The sequence below is a fragment of the Pseudopodoces humilis genome, chromosome 26 (assembly GCF_049639895.1).
Source record: "Pseudopodoces humilis isolate 2021_Gansu_Grassland_sample_001 chromosome 26, ASM4963989v1, whole genome shotgun sequence".
Taxonomy (NCBI): domain Eukaryota; kingdom Metazoa; phylum Chordata; class Aves; order Passeriformes; family Paridae; genus Pseudopodoces; species Pseudopodoces humilis.
Genome location: NC_142225.1, coordinates 1,322,387 through 1,337,098, shown reverse-complemented (window position 1 = coordinate 1,337,098; position 14,712 = coordinate 1,322,387). Strand labels below are relative to the sequence as shown.

General features: G+C 56.9%; 1 protein-coding gene across 6 annotated transcripts in view; it reads left to right on the top strand.

Moving 5' to 3' along the window:
* The window catches only part of LOC102111730 (receptor-type tyrosine-protein phosphatase V-like), a 35,527-nt gene extending 21,085 nt beyond the window's left edge, over positions 1-14,442 (top strand). For 2 of the 6 annotated variants that reach the window (XM_014258900.2, XM_014258899.2), the window contains 19 exons: positions 791-858; positions 1,399-1,525; positions 1,841-1,888; positions 2,310-2,403; positions 3,221-3,311; positions 3,793-3,869; positions 4,681-4,815; positions 5,335-5,457; positions 5,908-6,068; positions 6,314-6,449; positions 6,919-6,998; positions 7,726-7,813; positions 8,230-8,317; positions 8,957-9,033; positions 9,317-9,451; positions 9,955-10,077; positions 10,567-10,724; positions 11,207-11,342; positions 13,407-14,442. In XM_014258900.2, the coding sequence (XP_014114375.2) occupies positions 791-858; positions 1,399-1,525; positions 1,841-1,888; positions 2,310-2,403; positions 3,221-3,311; positions 3,793-3,869; positions 4,681-4,815; positions 5,335-5,457; positions 5,908-6,068; positions 6,314-6,449; positions 6,919-6,998; positions 7,726-7,813; positions 8,230-8,317; positions 8,957-9,033; positions 9,317-9,451; positions 9,955-10,077; positions 10,567-10,724; positions 11,207-11,342; positions 13,407-13,466 (2,005 nt within the window). In that variant the 3' untranslated portion in view covers positions 13,467-14,442. Of the gene's footprint in view, positions 1-790; positions 859-1,398; positions 1,526-1,840; positions 1,889-2,211; positions 2,404-3,220; positions 3,312-3,792; positions 3,870-4,212; positions 4,271-4,680; positions 4,820-5,334; positions 5,458-5,907; positions 6,069-6,313; positions 6,450-6,918; positions 6,999-7,725; positions 7,814-8,229; positions 8,318-8,956; positions 9,034-9,316; positions 9,452-9,954; positions 10,078-10,566; positions 10,725-11,206; positions 11,343-13,406 lie in introns of those variants that run through there. The other 4 variants (XM_088067189.1, XR_015774554.1, XR_015774555.1 and 1 more) reach the window with 4 other exon arrangements.
* Positions 14,443-14,712: the final 270 nt, after the last annotated feature.

Below are 14,712 nucleotides of genomic sequence, written 5' to 3'. Positions count from 1 at the left end.
CTAAATACCCGACCTAAATATCTGCAGTAAACTGTGCTGCTGAGGTGATGATTGTTAGGGTGGTGAAAAGCTGACAGCTCATTCCCACTCAGAATTTCTGTTCTTGTTTCCTGTCTTTCAGTGAGTTATTTATCCACAAGCCCTCATCTTTGATGCCATGGCGTCTGCAGGCTCACTTTTCAAAGGAGGTCTGAGCCCTGGCAGCCACGTGTGGGGCACTGCCAGAGGGGACCCACACACACTCAACAAACCCTTGGCTGCTAAAATCCAGTGCTACCTGTAAAAGCTTTGTCTTGCACTTAGGGCACGAGAAAGGGCCCTTCCAAGTGCCCTGCTCAGAAGGAAGTCAGCTCTGCAGAGAGCTGTGAGCACTGGTGCTGGCAGGAGGGGGATGAGGATGCACCAGCCACTTGTGTGTGTGTGCAGGGAAGGGTCTGGGTCAGGGCTGAGCCCTTCCAGCCTCTGTGTCAAACAGGGCTCAGCTCTTTCCTGTCAGCCCTGTTAACCAGCATGAACATGAATTTTTTTGTGTCCTACAGAAGACCAGACACTGCCTTTCTCTGTAGACAACCCTTTGGAGGAGAGCTGCTTCCCATTTGTGCTTTCTGAACAATTTCTTGTGCTTTCCCAAGTAGAACAAACTTATCCAAGAGGCAGAAAAGGGAGGAAAGACTATTTCCACACATCCCCTTAAATCCATAACATTTTTTAACAAGATTTTTCCAGGCAGTGGTCCTTTTCTGTGCTCAGCTCAGGCTGTCCCTGACACAGGACTCTGCTTTGCCTTTAGGTTCAGCATTGCTGCCTTCACCAAATATGACCCAGTGGCCCCTGCTGTGACATTCACCATGTTCTCAGGTAAGCTGGAAAACAGAATCTTCCACACCTGGCTGGGTAGGTTAGAGCTCATGAACAGCCAGAGGGAGCTCATAGGCTATATGAGCCCTATATAATATATATATATATATATATATAGTTATATATAATATAGTTATATATAATATAGTTATATATAATATAGTTATATATAATATAATTGTATAAAATATAATTGTCTATAATATTACTGTATATATTATATAATATATAATATTATATAATTATATACAATATAATGATCTCTATATAATAAATAGAATAAATGCAGACATATATCACAGAATTATAAAATGGTTTAGGTTGGAAGGGACTTTAAAGCTCATATAGTTCCACTCCCTGCCATGGCAGGGACACTTCCCTTGCCCAGGTTGCTCCAGCCCTGTCCAGCCTGGTCTTGGACACTTCCAGGGCTGGACAGCCACAGCTTCTCTGGGCACCCTGTGCCAGGGCCTCACCACCCTCATTCTAAAATACTTTTTTACTGACTCTTGTCTCTATACTCTCTCTTTTTAATTCCAGCTGCTGGGTCCAGTGCAGACACAGCTCCACTCTCAATGCCAATAATCGCTGGAGTCATTGTGGGATTTCTTCTGACACTTGCAGCTATTTTTGCTTTGGTTTACTGGAAACAGCTCAAAGCAAAGAGGTGAGCATGAGCCATATCTTACCTATTGAGTGCAGGCTGAGGTACCCAACCTTCAGCTGGGTATCCAACTCCCAACCTCCAAGCCTGGAGGAGAGCAGGGAGAGGGTGCAAGAAGAGACTCAGACAAACCAGCACATGGGCTAGTGGAATTGTGCCTGGCAAGCTCAGAAGCCAAAGGCAGAGGGGAGAGAGGAGCTGCCCATGTGCAGTTAGGTCACAAAACCCTACAGGTGTGCAAGGCAGTGTGCACAATACCTCATGGCATCTGTCTCTGCACTGCAGGCAAAAGTAACAGCCCCTGTGCTTTGATTCTAGGACCAAGAAGAGCAGCCCACCCCAGGAAATGGTGACCTACAGCTTGAGGTGGGTGCTGGAGTCTGCCCTCTGTGTGGCCCCACAGCAGCTCCCACTGTCCTTTACTTACTTCCTTTTTCATGCTTTGACTCAGGAAAAATCCAACCCTCTCCTCTCCCCAGTTATTTTATAAATCAGTCTTTCCCAAGTTCAGTATTTATTGCCCAGCTCCATTCCAAGTCTGGCATTGTCTACACCTCATGTGCGAGTTTCTGCAGCAGGAGAATATTCTCATCACCCTGAATCCCTCCCAGTATTTAAACTGGGCAATTAAACTCCCAATATTCCCTGGGCAGTGAGGTGGGCCACAAACCACCCCTGTGTGCACCCAGGTACTGCAGGTCTCACGTCTGGGCTCTCAGTGGCTCCTGGCCAGGCCAGGCCTCCCAGCAACTGAGGCAAGTTTTCCTCTGGACTTCATTTCCTGCAGGAACGTCCACCGGCCAGTTCCCCTGCAGAACTTCAAGCAGTACTATGAGATGAAGACAGCAAGTGCTAACCACGCTTTTTTCCAGGAGTTTGAGGTGAGGTGAGACCCCTCACAGGGCTGACACTGGGTTTCTCTGCTCGGTGGCTCATGCTGCTGGGTGTCCAATATGGAGTGCTCCTCTCCAGGGATGGTCACCCATCTCTAGCAATCCACTCACCCTGTGAAGCAGCCTTGGAGGCCAAAGATTGGATGGAACAAGTGATCAGCAGTTCCTTTGCCCAAAACCTGGTTTGTTCAAGTTGTGGTCGGAACACATGGCGTGAGGTGAACTAGCACAGAGCAGAGTGCCCCAGCCCTGACTGGAGGTGAAGGTGAGAGGGGTGGTGATGAGAACCACCCTGGCAGGGTTAGGAAAGAGCCTGCAGCCAGAGGGAAGGTCGAGGAGCACTCAGACCTCCAGGGTCAGGCTGGGAGCTTCACCTCAGGCTGCCTTCCCTGGCTCCCACTGCCAACATCTGCAGCCTCTGGGCTGTTCTGCTGCAGCATCTTCAAATTCCCATCAGCAATTTCAAACCCTCCTCAGATCACCCTTGTCTGGCTTCTTGAGTGGGGACAGGGGCAGAAGCAGATGTGGCACAAGATATTTCTGTTTGCTTAGCAGAAAATCCTCTGAGCTTTGTGGTAGATTTCCAAGTCTTTTCCCCCCAGTTCTTGTTCTTGGGAATGAACAGTGCTGTTGGAAAAGCCACCATGGCTCAGAGTGCACAGGCCATGTGAGGGAGGAGTGGAGCAGCTCTCTGTGTGAGGGTAATCCTCTTTACCCTCCAGACAGAGCCACTGGCCATGAGCAGGGGGCTGAGCTGACCAGGAGTTCTCCAGAGGAATGTTTGTGCTTTTCCCCTGTCCTACAGGAGCTGAAGGAAGTTGGGAAGGAGCAGTCGAAGGTGGAGGCTGAGCTCCCAGCAAATGTCTCCAAGAACAGATATCCCCACGTGTTGCCCTGTGAGTGCTGTCTCCTCCCTTCTCCCCCAGCAGCCAGGGTGGGAGCTCACAGGGCAGTGTTTAAGGACAGGCTCCTCGCTGCCAGGGTGAGTGCCTGGCTCCTTTCCTGGGAGCAGGAGCACTCTTGAAATGGGCCTCAGTTTCCATTTTCCTGCTGGAGACTCGAGGCTTGATGGTTGAGCCATCAGCCTTCCCAGCTCCTCCAGTGGGCTGCTGGGTGAGCCTGGCTCAGGATGGGTCCTAACAGGGGACCAAAGGGGGTCCATGAGCTTCACTGATGGGCCTCATGAGCCCAGCTCTGTTTCCCAGTCCCCTGCTAGCACAGCTGGCAGGCAGTGCTCACCTCTCAGGGGAGAAGGTGCCTGGCAGAGCACAGAGCCTCCCTGCTGGAGCTGCTGAGGCTTCTCCCACTGGGTTTCCCAGCTGGCCATGTCCTGCTGAAGGGCTGCCTTGGGGCTCACCTGTGTGTGGTCTCTTCCAGATGATCACTCTCGGGTCAAACTGAGCCAGCTGGGGGAGGATCCACACTCAGACTACATCAATGCCAACTTCATGCCTGTGAGTGCCCACTTGCCTTCCCCACTGAGATATGGCCACAGGGCACCATCACAGAAACTGCCTGGGTCGAGGCAGAGTGTTCCCTTCTGTGAGGGCTGGTGGGCACGGGGTGCTGGTGAGGCACAGCTGGCACAGGCCAGGAGAAGCTGTGGGGAAGGTGGAGATGTGTGGTTGTCCTTTAGCAGGCACTGATGGAGCCTGAGGTGGCAAATGCAGAGGTGTGAGTGTGGGAAGACTGGCAAGTCTCTCTGCTTTCTTCTCGTGGACTGTCTGTCCTCTTCCATCACCTCCCAGCTTACTGCCCTGTCTCTCTGCCTGCTCTTTTTCCTTCTGGCCTGTGCAGCTGCATTTGAACAACCCTGGAGCTGTGCCCTCATCCCCCAGCTGGGGGGTGTTCCCAGGTAACAGGGGGGGCACAGACATGCATGTGCCCTTGTGTGGCTCTGGGGGACATGTGTGTGTCCAAGGGCAGAGAAATACCTGAGACCCTGCATGCTCACCCTGCCCTCAGCACTGAAGGGGAAGCTCAGGGCTGACTCAGATCTGTCTTTCCCCAGTTAGGCTGAATGAGGAACTGATTGGAGGGAAATGGTGTGGGTCACTTTATTCCAAGTATGTAGAGAGTGTATGCTGGGCAGCTCATGTTTCCTGTGAGATCAGCTGCTTCTGAGATCAGCTGCCTGGGAACTGTGCCCATGTGGGCTAAGGGCAACAGGAATTTCTCCTTCTACCACAAAAACCAGGCACTGACAGGACTCACCTGCCTTGGCAACCTGCTCACTCACCTTGCTCTTGTCTGCCTCTTGCTCAGGGCTACACATCCCAGCAAGAGTTCATTGCCACCCAGGGGCCCCTAAAGAAAACCATCGAGGACTTCTGGAGGCTGGTGTGGGAGCAGAACGTCTGCAATATCATCATGCTGACAGTGTGCATGGAGAATGGGCGGGTAGGTCAGTGCCAGCCCCAGCCCAGCCCAGTCCTGGTGGTGTGAGCTGAGTCCAGGGCTGGGTCTGTGTCCTCCACAAAACCCTACTCTGATATGGCTCCAGGATGAGCACAGAGCTTCCCTGACAGACAGTTTGGGGGGAGAGAGGCTGATCTGTGCAGCTCAGCCTTAGCTTGGGGCAGGAGCTTAGCCAGGACCACCCCCATCACCCTCAGATATTTCCACAGAATCTGAAATTGCCATGTCCTCTGGGTGAGCCACTTCACATGGACTGTTCCTCCAGTCTCCAGGGATGATGAGACCCACACAGGTCCTTTTTTCTGGAAGAGGCTGAGCTCCAAATGAAGGGGCTGTGAGACAGAGCTGTGCAAAGCTCCCAGTGGGAAGGGGAAACACCCCTGCCTGCTCCCCAAGACCTGTCCTGGCTCCTCTCACAGCTGCTCCTCTCTAGATCCTCCCTGGGAGCCAGAAGATCACCTGGTCCCTCCCTGGCCTCACTGAGACCCTGTCCTGCTCTAGGTGCTGTGTGATCATTACTGGCCATCAGAATCTGCCCCGGTCACCTATGGGCAGGTGCGTGTCCACCTGCTGACACAGAGCAGCTCCGAGGAGTGGACCATACGGGAGTTCAAGCTGTGGCACGTGAGTTCACACACCAGGGGATGTGAGGCCCTGTCTGGGGCTTGGGGTAGGTGCTGGCATTTCTCCTCAGTGCTGGTGGCACCTTTCCCTGCCATTTGTGGGGCTCAGGGAAGATCCAAGCCCTGAGGAGAAGCCTCCCACTTCAGACAGGTGACATGGGGGTCACCACCATGTGTCATGCTGCTCTCCACCCTTGCCCTCTCATTTCCATGTCCCTGGGCCAGCCTGCAGCTCCCAGGGTACATTCCCTGGCAGTCAGGGGCAGATGTCCTCCCTGCCACCTCCACGTGTCCTGTGGGGCAGGGTGGAGGAGCAGACACCACCGGGCAGTGCAGACCCGACGGTGGCTGATCCCTGCAGCTGAGCCGGGTGTCCTCAAGCCCCTGGGTGCTGGCAGGGCTGTGGGGCTGCCCCGGGGGGCTGCACACCCATCAGCAATGCCCCGTGCAGGAGGGTGCCAGGGCAGAGCGGTTCGTGTCCCACCTGCACTACACGGCGTGGCCCGACCACGGCATCCCCGAGTCCACCACTTCCATCATGACCTTCCGGGAGCTGGTCCAGGAGCACATCCAGAGCACCAAGGATGCAGGGCCCACCCTCGTGCACTGCAGGTGATGATGGTGGGGGAGAGCAGGGGGGATGAGGGTCCTGCTCAAGCTGTGCACAAGAGCAGTGCCCAGGAGGCAGAGCTGCTGCGTGCTGCCCCGGGCTGTGGGGCAGGGGGAGATGCTCAGCACCGACCCAGGGCAGCCTGAACGGCTCCTCAGCTCCCTGCTGGGACCAGTGCCCGGTGAGCAGCCTTTGGGAGCCCAGGGGCTGTGCTGTCAGGCCTTGTTTAACCCTTGCTTGTTCTCAGTGCTGGCGTGGGCCGCACTGGCACCTTCATTGCCCTGGACCGGCTGCTGCAGCAGATGAGGCAGGAGAAGGTGGTGGACATTTTCGGTGTTGTTTACACCTTGCGGATGAACCGGTACCTGATGATTCAGACGCTGGTGAGATCTCTGCTCCCTCCTTCCCCTGGCCCCTCACTCCATCCCACTGAAGTTCACAGCTGGATGAGCTGGCCTGCCAGCCCCAGCACCCCCAGGCTGGCCCTCAGCCTGTCCCTGTGTCATCCTGCTGCTGAAAGCAGCAGCTCAGCTGGAGTGGAAATTGCTGGGGGGGGGGGGTTTCAGCTGCTTCGTGCCCTGCTAGACCCACAGCAGCAACATCCAGAGTCCCAGAGACCTCCCAGGAGGCTCAGAAACACCCCAGAGCACTGAGGAACAGGATCAGGCCCTTTGCAGGCAGTTCTTAACTCAGACCATGCTGTTGGTCTGTGATGTTCCACAGTCTGTCTCCCATCTCCAGTCCTTGGGGCTGGCACAAGGTGTCAAAATTGCCCTTCAGGAGAGGGGCCATGCCCCTGTGACATGCTGTCTCTGCAGTGTGACACTCTGTGTGCCTGCCTTTGCCTTGCAGTCCCAGTACATTTTCCTGCACAGCTGCATCCTGGACAAGATCTTGGAGGAGCCTCTCCCGGATTTATCAGGGACAGAGAGGTAAGGCCTTGCTGTGCTTTGCCACTCTGATCCACGACCCCTCCCAGCCAGCCTTGGCTCCAGGACAGGGCAGGGAAGCCCAGCCAGCCCCAGCTGGTGCTGTGAGTGAGGCCAGCACAGGGTGGGTTGTTCCCTGCAGCACGGGGAGCCCAGCACAGAGCCAGGTGCAGTCTCCTGGGTACACCAACACCAGAGATCTGCAGGGCTGTGCTGGGGAAGGCATTGCCCTCTGGCTTCCCAGCCCACAGGCATGCCCTGCCATGTGTACAAACTGGAGAGGCTCGTGGCAGCTGGGTGACCTTGGGATGTCCCTCCTAATGAAAGCCAAGAGGATGGAGCAGGGTCCAGCTGGGCATGGCTTTGACCACCTATCTCATTGTCTTGGGGCTACATCTGGAGGTCTTTGTGGTCAGATTGTCCCCTCTCTCATGCAGAGCAAGGATGTCCTTGTCCTTGCTGCCTCTTGGGAATGAGCCCTGGGATGAGTCCCTCAAATTCAGGGGTTTCATTCCCAGTGAATGGGAACGAGCCCTGAATGAGCCCTGGGCTGTGTCACCCCTGAGACCTGGCTCTGTCTAGGGGACACAGGTTGTCACAGGCCAGAGCTGGGCTCTGGCCCCCTGGCATTGAGGGGTGAAGGTCACAGGCCTGTCCCCCTGCTGCAGACACAGCCTGGGTGCTGCTGGATGAGCTCAGCCTCACCCTTACACCCTGGCTCTCTCCCCAGGTCCTGCCCCATCCCGCTGAAGAGCTTTGCCCAGCACTATGCCCAGAAGGCAGCCAAGTCCCACATGGGCTTCCTGAGGGAGTACGAGGTGAGAGCTGTCCTGGGCAGGTGCAGGGAGTGCTGCCATGGCTGTGTGTGCTGAGGGCACCTGGGGACTGACTGAACCTGGAGGACACCCCATAAGTGCCTCCTGAGTGGGTCCCATGCCCCAATGTCCTGGGTGTCCTGGCAGTGTCCCCTCCCCACGGCATCATGCCCAGGCACACAAACTCCCTCATGCATTCTGCTCAGGTTCTATCCCACCCACACCTTCCCAGGTGCCTGCAGCAGCTGCAGCCCTCTCCTGACAGCATGGCACAGCCCTGGCAGCCCTCTGCAGAGCTGCTCTCGGGGCACTGCTGCATCTGCATCCCCCTCTGCCGAGCGCAGGATTCCTCAGGAGGCCCCCGGCTCCTCCTGCTCCTGACCCCTCCTGCTCACTGCCACTCTCTGTCACCCTGGCAGGCCCTCCTGGAAGTTGTCAAGGAAGAAGCCAGCTCTGCATCACCATCTTCAGGCAGCCAGCAGACACGGCCCTCCAGCATCCTGCCATGTGAGTTCTGGCACAGCTTGCATCCTCTTCCCTCCTGGTCCTGTTCCTCCTGCCAGGCTGGACCAGGGCCAGTAGTCCACAGTGTAAGAAAGTATTTTGAGACTTCAGTGACTCCCCCAGGAGGTTACTGAGGTGTTTGGGATGGAGCACATGGTGTTTGGGACTGGCATAGGTAGGTTTGCTCAGCCTGGAGAAGGCCAAGGGGAGATCCTACTGCTCTTTTCAGCAGTGGGAGGGCACAGGGCAGGCACAGAGTCTTCTCAGAGGTGTGCCATAGAGGGTCTGGAGACAAGGGGGATGGTTTGGGAGGGTAATCCAACTCAGTAGAAGGAACAGTGAATTTCCATGAAGATAGTCAAACACTGAAACAGAGGCCCAGAGAACCCACAGGCTCTCCATCCTTGGAGAGAGGCAGATCTGCATTGGCTCAGACACTGAGTGACCTGCACTACAGGAGCCTGGGATAGAGACCTGTCTTTTGGGAACCAACATCCACAGGCTGGAGATGAGCACTGCAGAAAGAAGTGCCTTTGCCAAGAAATGGTGAAGGAAGAATTGGATTTGTGTGGCAGTCAGTCTGCAAAACCTGTTTGAGCTCAAGACTGCCTTGAATCCCTCCAGCTCCCACTTACTTTGCAGATGATCGCTCCAGAGTGAAGTTTTCCCCACTGGAGCAGGGCCCTTTCTCAGGACTGCTGCAGGTGTGGCGTGTCCAGGTGAGTCTCCCTGTGCCTGGCTCCTGTGCCTGGCTCCTGTGCCTGGCTCCTGTGCCTGGCTCCTGTGCCTGGCTCCTGCACTGCTCCACTGGTCCCTGTCACTGCGTGCAGAGGAGGGGACTGAGGACACCCTTGCCTGCCCAGTTTGGGCTGTTCTCACACATCTCACTTGGTGCTTTCTCTTCTGTCCTTGCCTCCTTCTCTTGCTGACCATTCCTGCAGCCACCTGGGCCAGCAGAGCACCCTCTCCAGCAGGACAGTAACATTCTCCTTCCCCACCCAGGGCTGCAGCTCCAGCAGGGACTACCTGGCTGTCCATGGCCCTGACAAGCTGACCATGGAGGACTTCTGGAGCGTGGTGTGGGAGCAGGATGTTCACACAATCCTGACCCTCCTCCCGTGGCAGGAGAAGGGGGAGGTAAGGCACTGTGCCCACCTGTGCCATGGCAGAGCAGGAATCTGTTCAGTGCAGCTGGAACCTGCAGAGCTCTCCAAACTCTTCTCTGCCTCCCGAGTCCTGGGTGCAGATCCAGCTTAGCTAAAGCTGGATCTTTCCTGTGTCCAGGTGCTCCCACAGCTTGTCATGGGAGGCAGGTTCTGGGCTCAGCTGGTGCCCTTCAAGCTGCATCTGAGTGGGACCAAGGGCAGCAGCTCCTGCTCTGCCCAGCCAAGGTGTAGACACTGTCTGAGCAGATTCCAGCCCAGAGCTCTGAGCAGAGCTGCCAGGCAGCTCTGGGTTCCCAGATGAGCTGGCTGAATTTGCTGGTGTTCCTGGAACTCCCTCGGGTTTTAGGTGGGGGATGATCTGACACAGAGAGGTGCTGGGAGTGCTGGTCCAGCCCCACCACAGACCCCACAGACGGTGATAGACAATGACCAGGACCTGACAATGACCAAAGCCAAATTTCTTGTTGCACACAGGTCCCAGGTGAGGTGTGCTGGCCCCTGGAAGGAGACTCGCTCCGCACAAAGACTCTGACCATCCAGTGTGACACAGAGAAGCTTATCTCAGGATGGAGATGTACCCAGCTCAAACTGAAACACGTGTGTGTCCATGGGGCTGACCTGGCTCCCACCTCCTGGGGTGGGGGCAGGTCTGTAGGGATCTGTAGGGCCTGAAGGGTCTGTGGGACTTCTCCAGGCTGGAAAAGCAGAGTGCCAGCAGTCCACAAGTGCAGGAGTGTCTCTGGATTGCAACATCCAGAGCTGAGTGGACACAGGAGATACATGGGAGAGGCTCTGGGGGCTTCCCCCACCTCTTGCTGATAGGTCTGTGTGACCCCTTTGAAAAGGCCCACACAGTTCTCAGTTCCCTCTCCAGGAGCAGGTCAGGGTGTGTGGGGAAGGAGAGCAGGTTGCCAGAGCCACCATACCCACAGTGCCCCAGCAGAGATGCCTGGACAGCTTTACAGAAGCTGGCAGAAAGCTCAGGGAAGCCTCAGAGAGCCTGAGGATGGGAGAGCTGGGGCTCCTCTGCATCCAAACTCACCCAATTCCTCCCCAGAATCCCTGTCAGCTCTCTGTGTCTCACAGGAGAAGAAAGCAAAGGAGAGGCAGGTGCAGAGGTTCCTGTACACGCTCTGGAGCAGCAAGAAGCAGCCTGATGTCCAGAGCCTGATGGAGCTGCTGGTGGCTGTCAGACGGTGCACGCCCCACCGGAGGAGAGCGGGTCCTCTCCTGCTGCACTGCAGGTACCTGGGCTACTCCTGCATCCATGGGCAGCCCCCCAGGCTGGGAGCCCCTTTAGGCTGGGAGCCCCTTTAGGCTGGGAGCCCCCCACGCTGCACAGGGCCTCAGCACAGTACCAAAAAGCCTTCCTCTCCGAGCCCTGGGGGTATGTGGCTATCGGTCCATGGGAGCCACTGGAGCCTGGGAGGTCACAGAGCTCTGCCAGGGGCTGGGAGAAGGGCAGATGGGGCTGGGAGAAGGGCAGATGGGGCTGGGAGAAGGGCAGATGGGGCTGGGCTGGGGGCAGCATGGATGGAGCAAGCATTCCCAGGCTGAGGGGCCCTGGGGAGCTGCAGGGATACCGGGAGCAGCCCTGATCTCCTCACCTGCACACAGAGAGAGCTCACGGTCCCACAGTGCCCGTGGCTCCTTGGACTGGTGCCCTCATCCAAAGGGCTTCAGATCAGCCTGGCCTGCCATCAGTGACCCCCTTTGTCCCCTGCAGTGGTGACATGAGCCAGATGGGGACACTGATCTCCCTGGATTGCCTGTTGTACCAGATGAAAGCCGAGAGAACTGTGGACATCTACGGCGTGACGCTGCAGCTGGCCAGGAGCTGCTGCCTCATGACCCCAACTCTGGTAGGTGGGAAGGAGAAGTGGGGTGGGCAGGGGGAAGCAGATTCTTCGTGCTGACCTGCCTGGAGCTGGCAGCATCCTGCTCACCCCTGGATGCTCCCTGCTGCCTGGGAGCCTGTCCACCCTCAGCAGGGATTTACTTGATGCTTCCTCCCCACCCTGTGGCTCTGCCAGCCACGGACAGCTGAGGACACTGACTTTTCCCTGGCAAGAGTTTTCCACCTCCTCTGTTCTGAGTAAAAATCAGCTAAATTGCATGTGAGCTCACAGTAAATCAAGGCTCTCTTCCCATTGTACTCGAGGAAGGTGTCACCCCACACAAACTGCCTGCTCACCCTCAGCTCCTGGCTATGGCTGTCAGCCTGGGGACCCAGAACCTGCTGGGTATCCCCTTGGCCAGAACCTTTCCTGCTGCCTGGCAGGGGACCCAGTGCCACGTTAGCAGGTGTCCTGTGGGCTGTGGCACTGTCTGAGGGGGCTGCTCTGTGCCAGCCCAGCCTCGGCCTGACGGGCACTCGTGGCACCAATGCCCCTGGCCGTGCTTCAGCTGCTGCACGGCCCTGGAAACTCCCCACAGGGCACAGCACAACCGGGGAAGGTCTCTCCGAGGCTTCCCAGCTGCACAGCCTCCTTCAAGGAGCTAATTACATTCTTAATTAATGTGAACCATGTGCGTGGTGGGAGCCAGAGGCGGGCAAGGCATCCGCTGCCCCCAGCTCAGAGCTGCTTTGTGCTCCCTCAGCCCTGCGGGGACACAATTCACCCATCAAGGCACAGCAAGTGCCCATCAAACGCTGCTGTCCCACTGAAGGGGGGCAGCAGAGGAGCTGATCCCACTCTGAGCAGCAGGGCTGCCCTCCAGCCTCCTCCATCCCTGTGGGGCTTGCCAGCACCCCTTTATGTCTGCGGGGTCATCGGCGGCTGGCGTGTTGGGGACATCAGATTTTGGGGAGGGGAGCAAGGGGGAAGATGAGCCTTTGATGGATATTCATGGGCAGCTGTGGGATATTAAACACCAGCAGAGTGTCCCAGGGGATGTGCTCTTGCTTGTGGCCGGTCACTGAGTGTGCCTGGGCTGGAGCCTGGGCTGTCACTGCCGGTTTCACAATCGGACCTGACTGGCTGAAAACACGCTCTGCTGACCTGGAGCCTCAGCCATTGTGTGATCCGAGGCATTCCCGGCCCTTCGGTGAGGCTCAGCCACCACAGGGAGGAGGCTCCTCGTGACTTGAGGCTCAGCCAGAGCATTAACGAGCTGTTGGGAATGCTGCTGGGGCCCCTCTGCAGCTCCTAATCCCCCCCTGCCCACTGCCATGGCATTCCAGCCCACACCGTGTGCCTGCTGGCCTTGCCCTCAGCTCTGTGCCCCAAGTACAGCCCTGCTCACCTCCCTCACATCTTGCCTACTCCTGGTGTCATTTTGGGGCAGCCTGGCATTTGAACCTCAGATCAAACACACAGGGGGTCTCAGAGCTCTGAGCCCGTGTTTGCACCTGATGGATCCGTTTGGTGATACTAAAAAGAGACTGAAAAAACAATGCAGCTGGGTGGAACCCACACAGATTTTCCTGTACCTCTGTGAGCCTGCGAGCACCTGCCCTGATCTGCTGTCAGCACCTGACTCTGGTACACTGGGACTACACCAAGGGAAAGTCCTGCTCCAGAGGTCTTCCCTCTTGGCCCCAGGTCACTGTCAGACCCCTCCAGCTCCACACCCTGCAGCATCACTGGAGCTGCTCTTTGCTCTTGTTTTGGATGCAAACCCCACAGCACATCCAAAAGCCACTGGGGCACTTGGAGGAAGCCAAGTGAAATTGTTCCTCTCCAGCTTAGACGGGATATTCCTCACAGGTTCCTCCCTCCATCATGGGGGGTGAAGAAGGGGAAACAAACATGGTATAACAGGCTTGGTTCTTCCTTTCTGACTGACACAGGACCATCACTTGGGAGAGCAAATCGTGCTCCTCTATCAGGCACTGTTCCTTAATGAGGATTTCCTAAGGCACACTGCAGGGTTAATCTGTGAGCTGGGGGTCTGTGACTGTCACCCCTCTTTCTCTCTTGCAGGACCAGTACATGCTCCTGTACACCTGGATCCAGGACATCCTCGCTCAGAACCAGCCCTGACGCCACCTGGCCCTTCCTGGCACCCTTTGCTCCCCTCTGCAGGGTCCTGGACGGAGCTGGGGGCTGCTGAGGGCACCGTGGGGCTCCTGGCACAGAGCGAGCCCTGCCGTGACCTCCCTGGGCACTGTCCCCAGCGTGGGGTGAGCTGTGACACCGGGTGTCCTGGACAGACAGACTGTGTCCTGCCATGGGGTGTTCTGGACAGACAGACTGCATCCTGCCATGGGGTGTCCTGGACAGATGGACAGTGTCCTGCCATGGGGTGTCCTGGACAGATGGACAGTGTCCTGCCACGGGGTGTCCTGGACAGACAGACTGCATCCTGCCACGGGGTGTCCTGGACAGATGGACAGTGTCCTGGACAGACAGACAGTGTCCTGCCACGGGGTGTCCTGGACAGATGGACAGTGTCCTGGACAGACAGACAGTGTCCTGCACCAGGGTGTCCTGGACAGACAGACAGTGTCCTGCACCAGGGTGTCCTGGACAGATGGACAGTGTCCTGGACAGATGGACAGTGTCCTGCACCAGGGTGTCCTGGACAGACAGACAGTGTCCTGGACAGACGGACAGTGTCCTGCACCAGGGTGTCCTGGACAGATGGACAGTGTCCTGGACAGACGGACAGTGTCCTGCACCAGGGTGTCCTGGACAGACAGACAGTGTCCTGGACAGACGGACGGTGTCCTGCCACGCACCGCTGCAGCCTCTCAGCGCAGACACAGTGGGGGCTGGAGGGGATGCTCTCCAGTTTCAGACATCTCCTGAGGTTCCTGGTGCCTGGGAGGTTCTCTGCCCCCCTCAGGACACGCTGTGGGGCCCTGCGGTGCCTCTGAGCCCCAACACGAGCATGGACACCCTGGGCTGCAGGTGCCTGTGGGCTCTGCTCTGGAGGTCTCAGAGGTGCTGTGGACCTGGCTTGTCTGGGCTGGTGGAATGGCCTTAGGTACAAACAATAAACAGCCCTAGGAACGTGTGTGCTTGTAAGGGGCTTTGGCTTTGAGGGGTCTGCCTGGTGTGAAGGCTGCAGCATGGATGCTGTTCCCTAAAGGACAGCTGTGTCCCTTGGGCACTCCAGGTGCTCCATGGCGCAGCAGCTTCTGGTCACTCTCATCCTCTCCTTCCCCTGAGGAAACACTTCTGCAGTGAACACTGAGCCCACCCAGAGCTTCATGAGGAAGGGACACATTTACAGATGAAGCCTAGGCTCAAAGTTGTGAACCAGCACCCAGGAGCAGGACAAAGC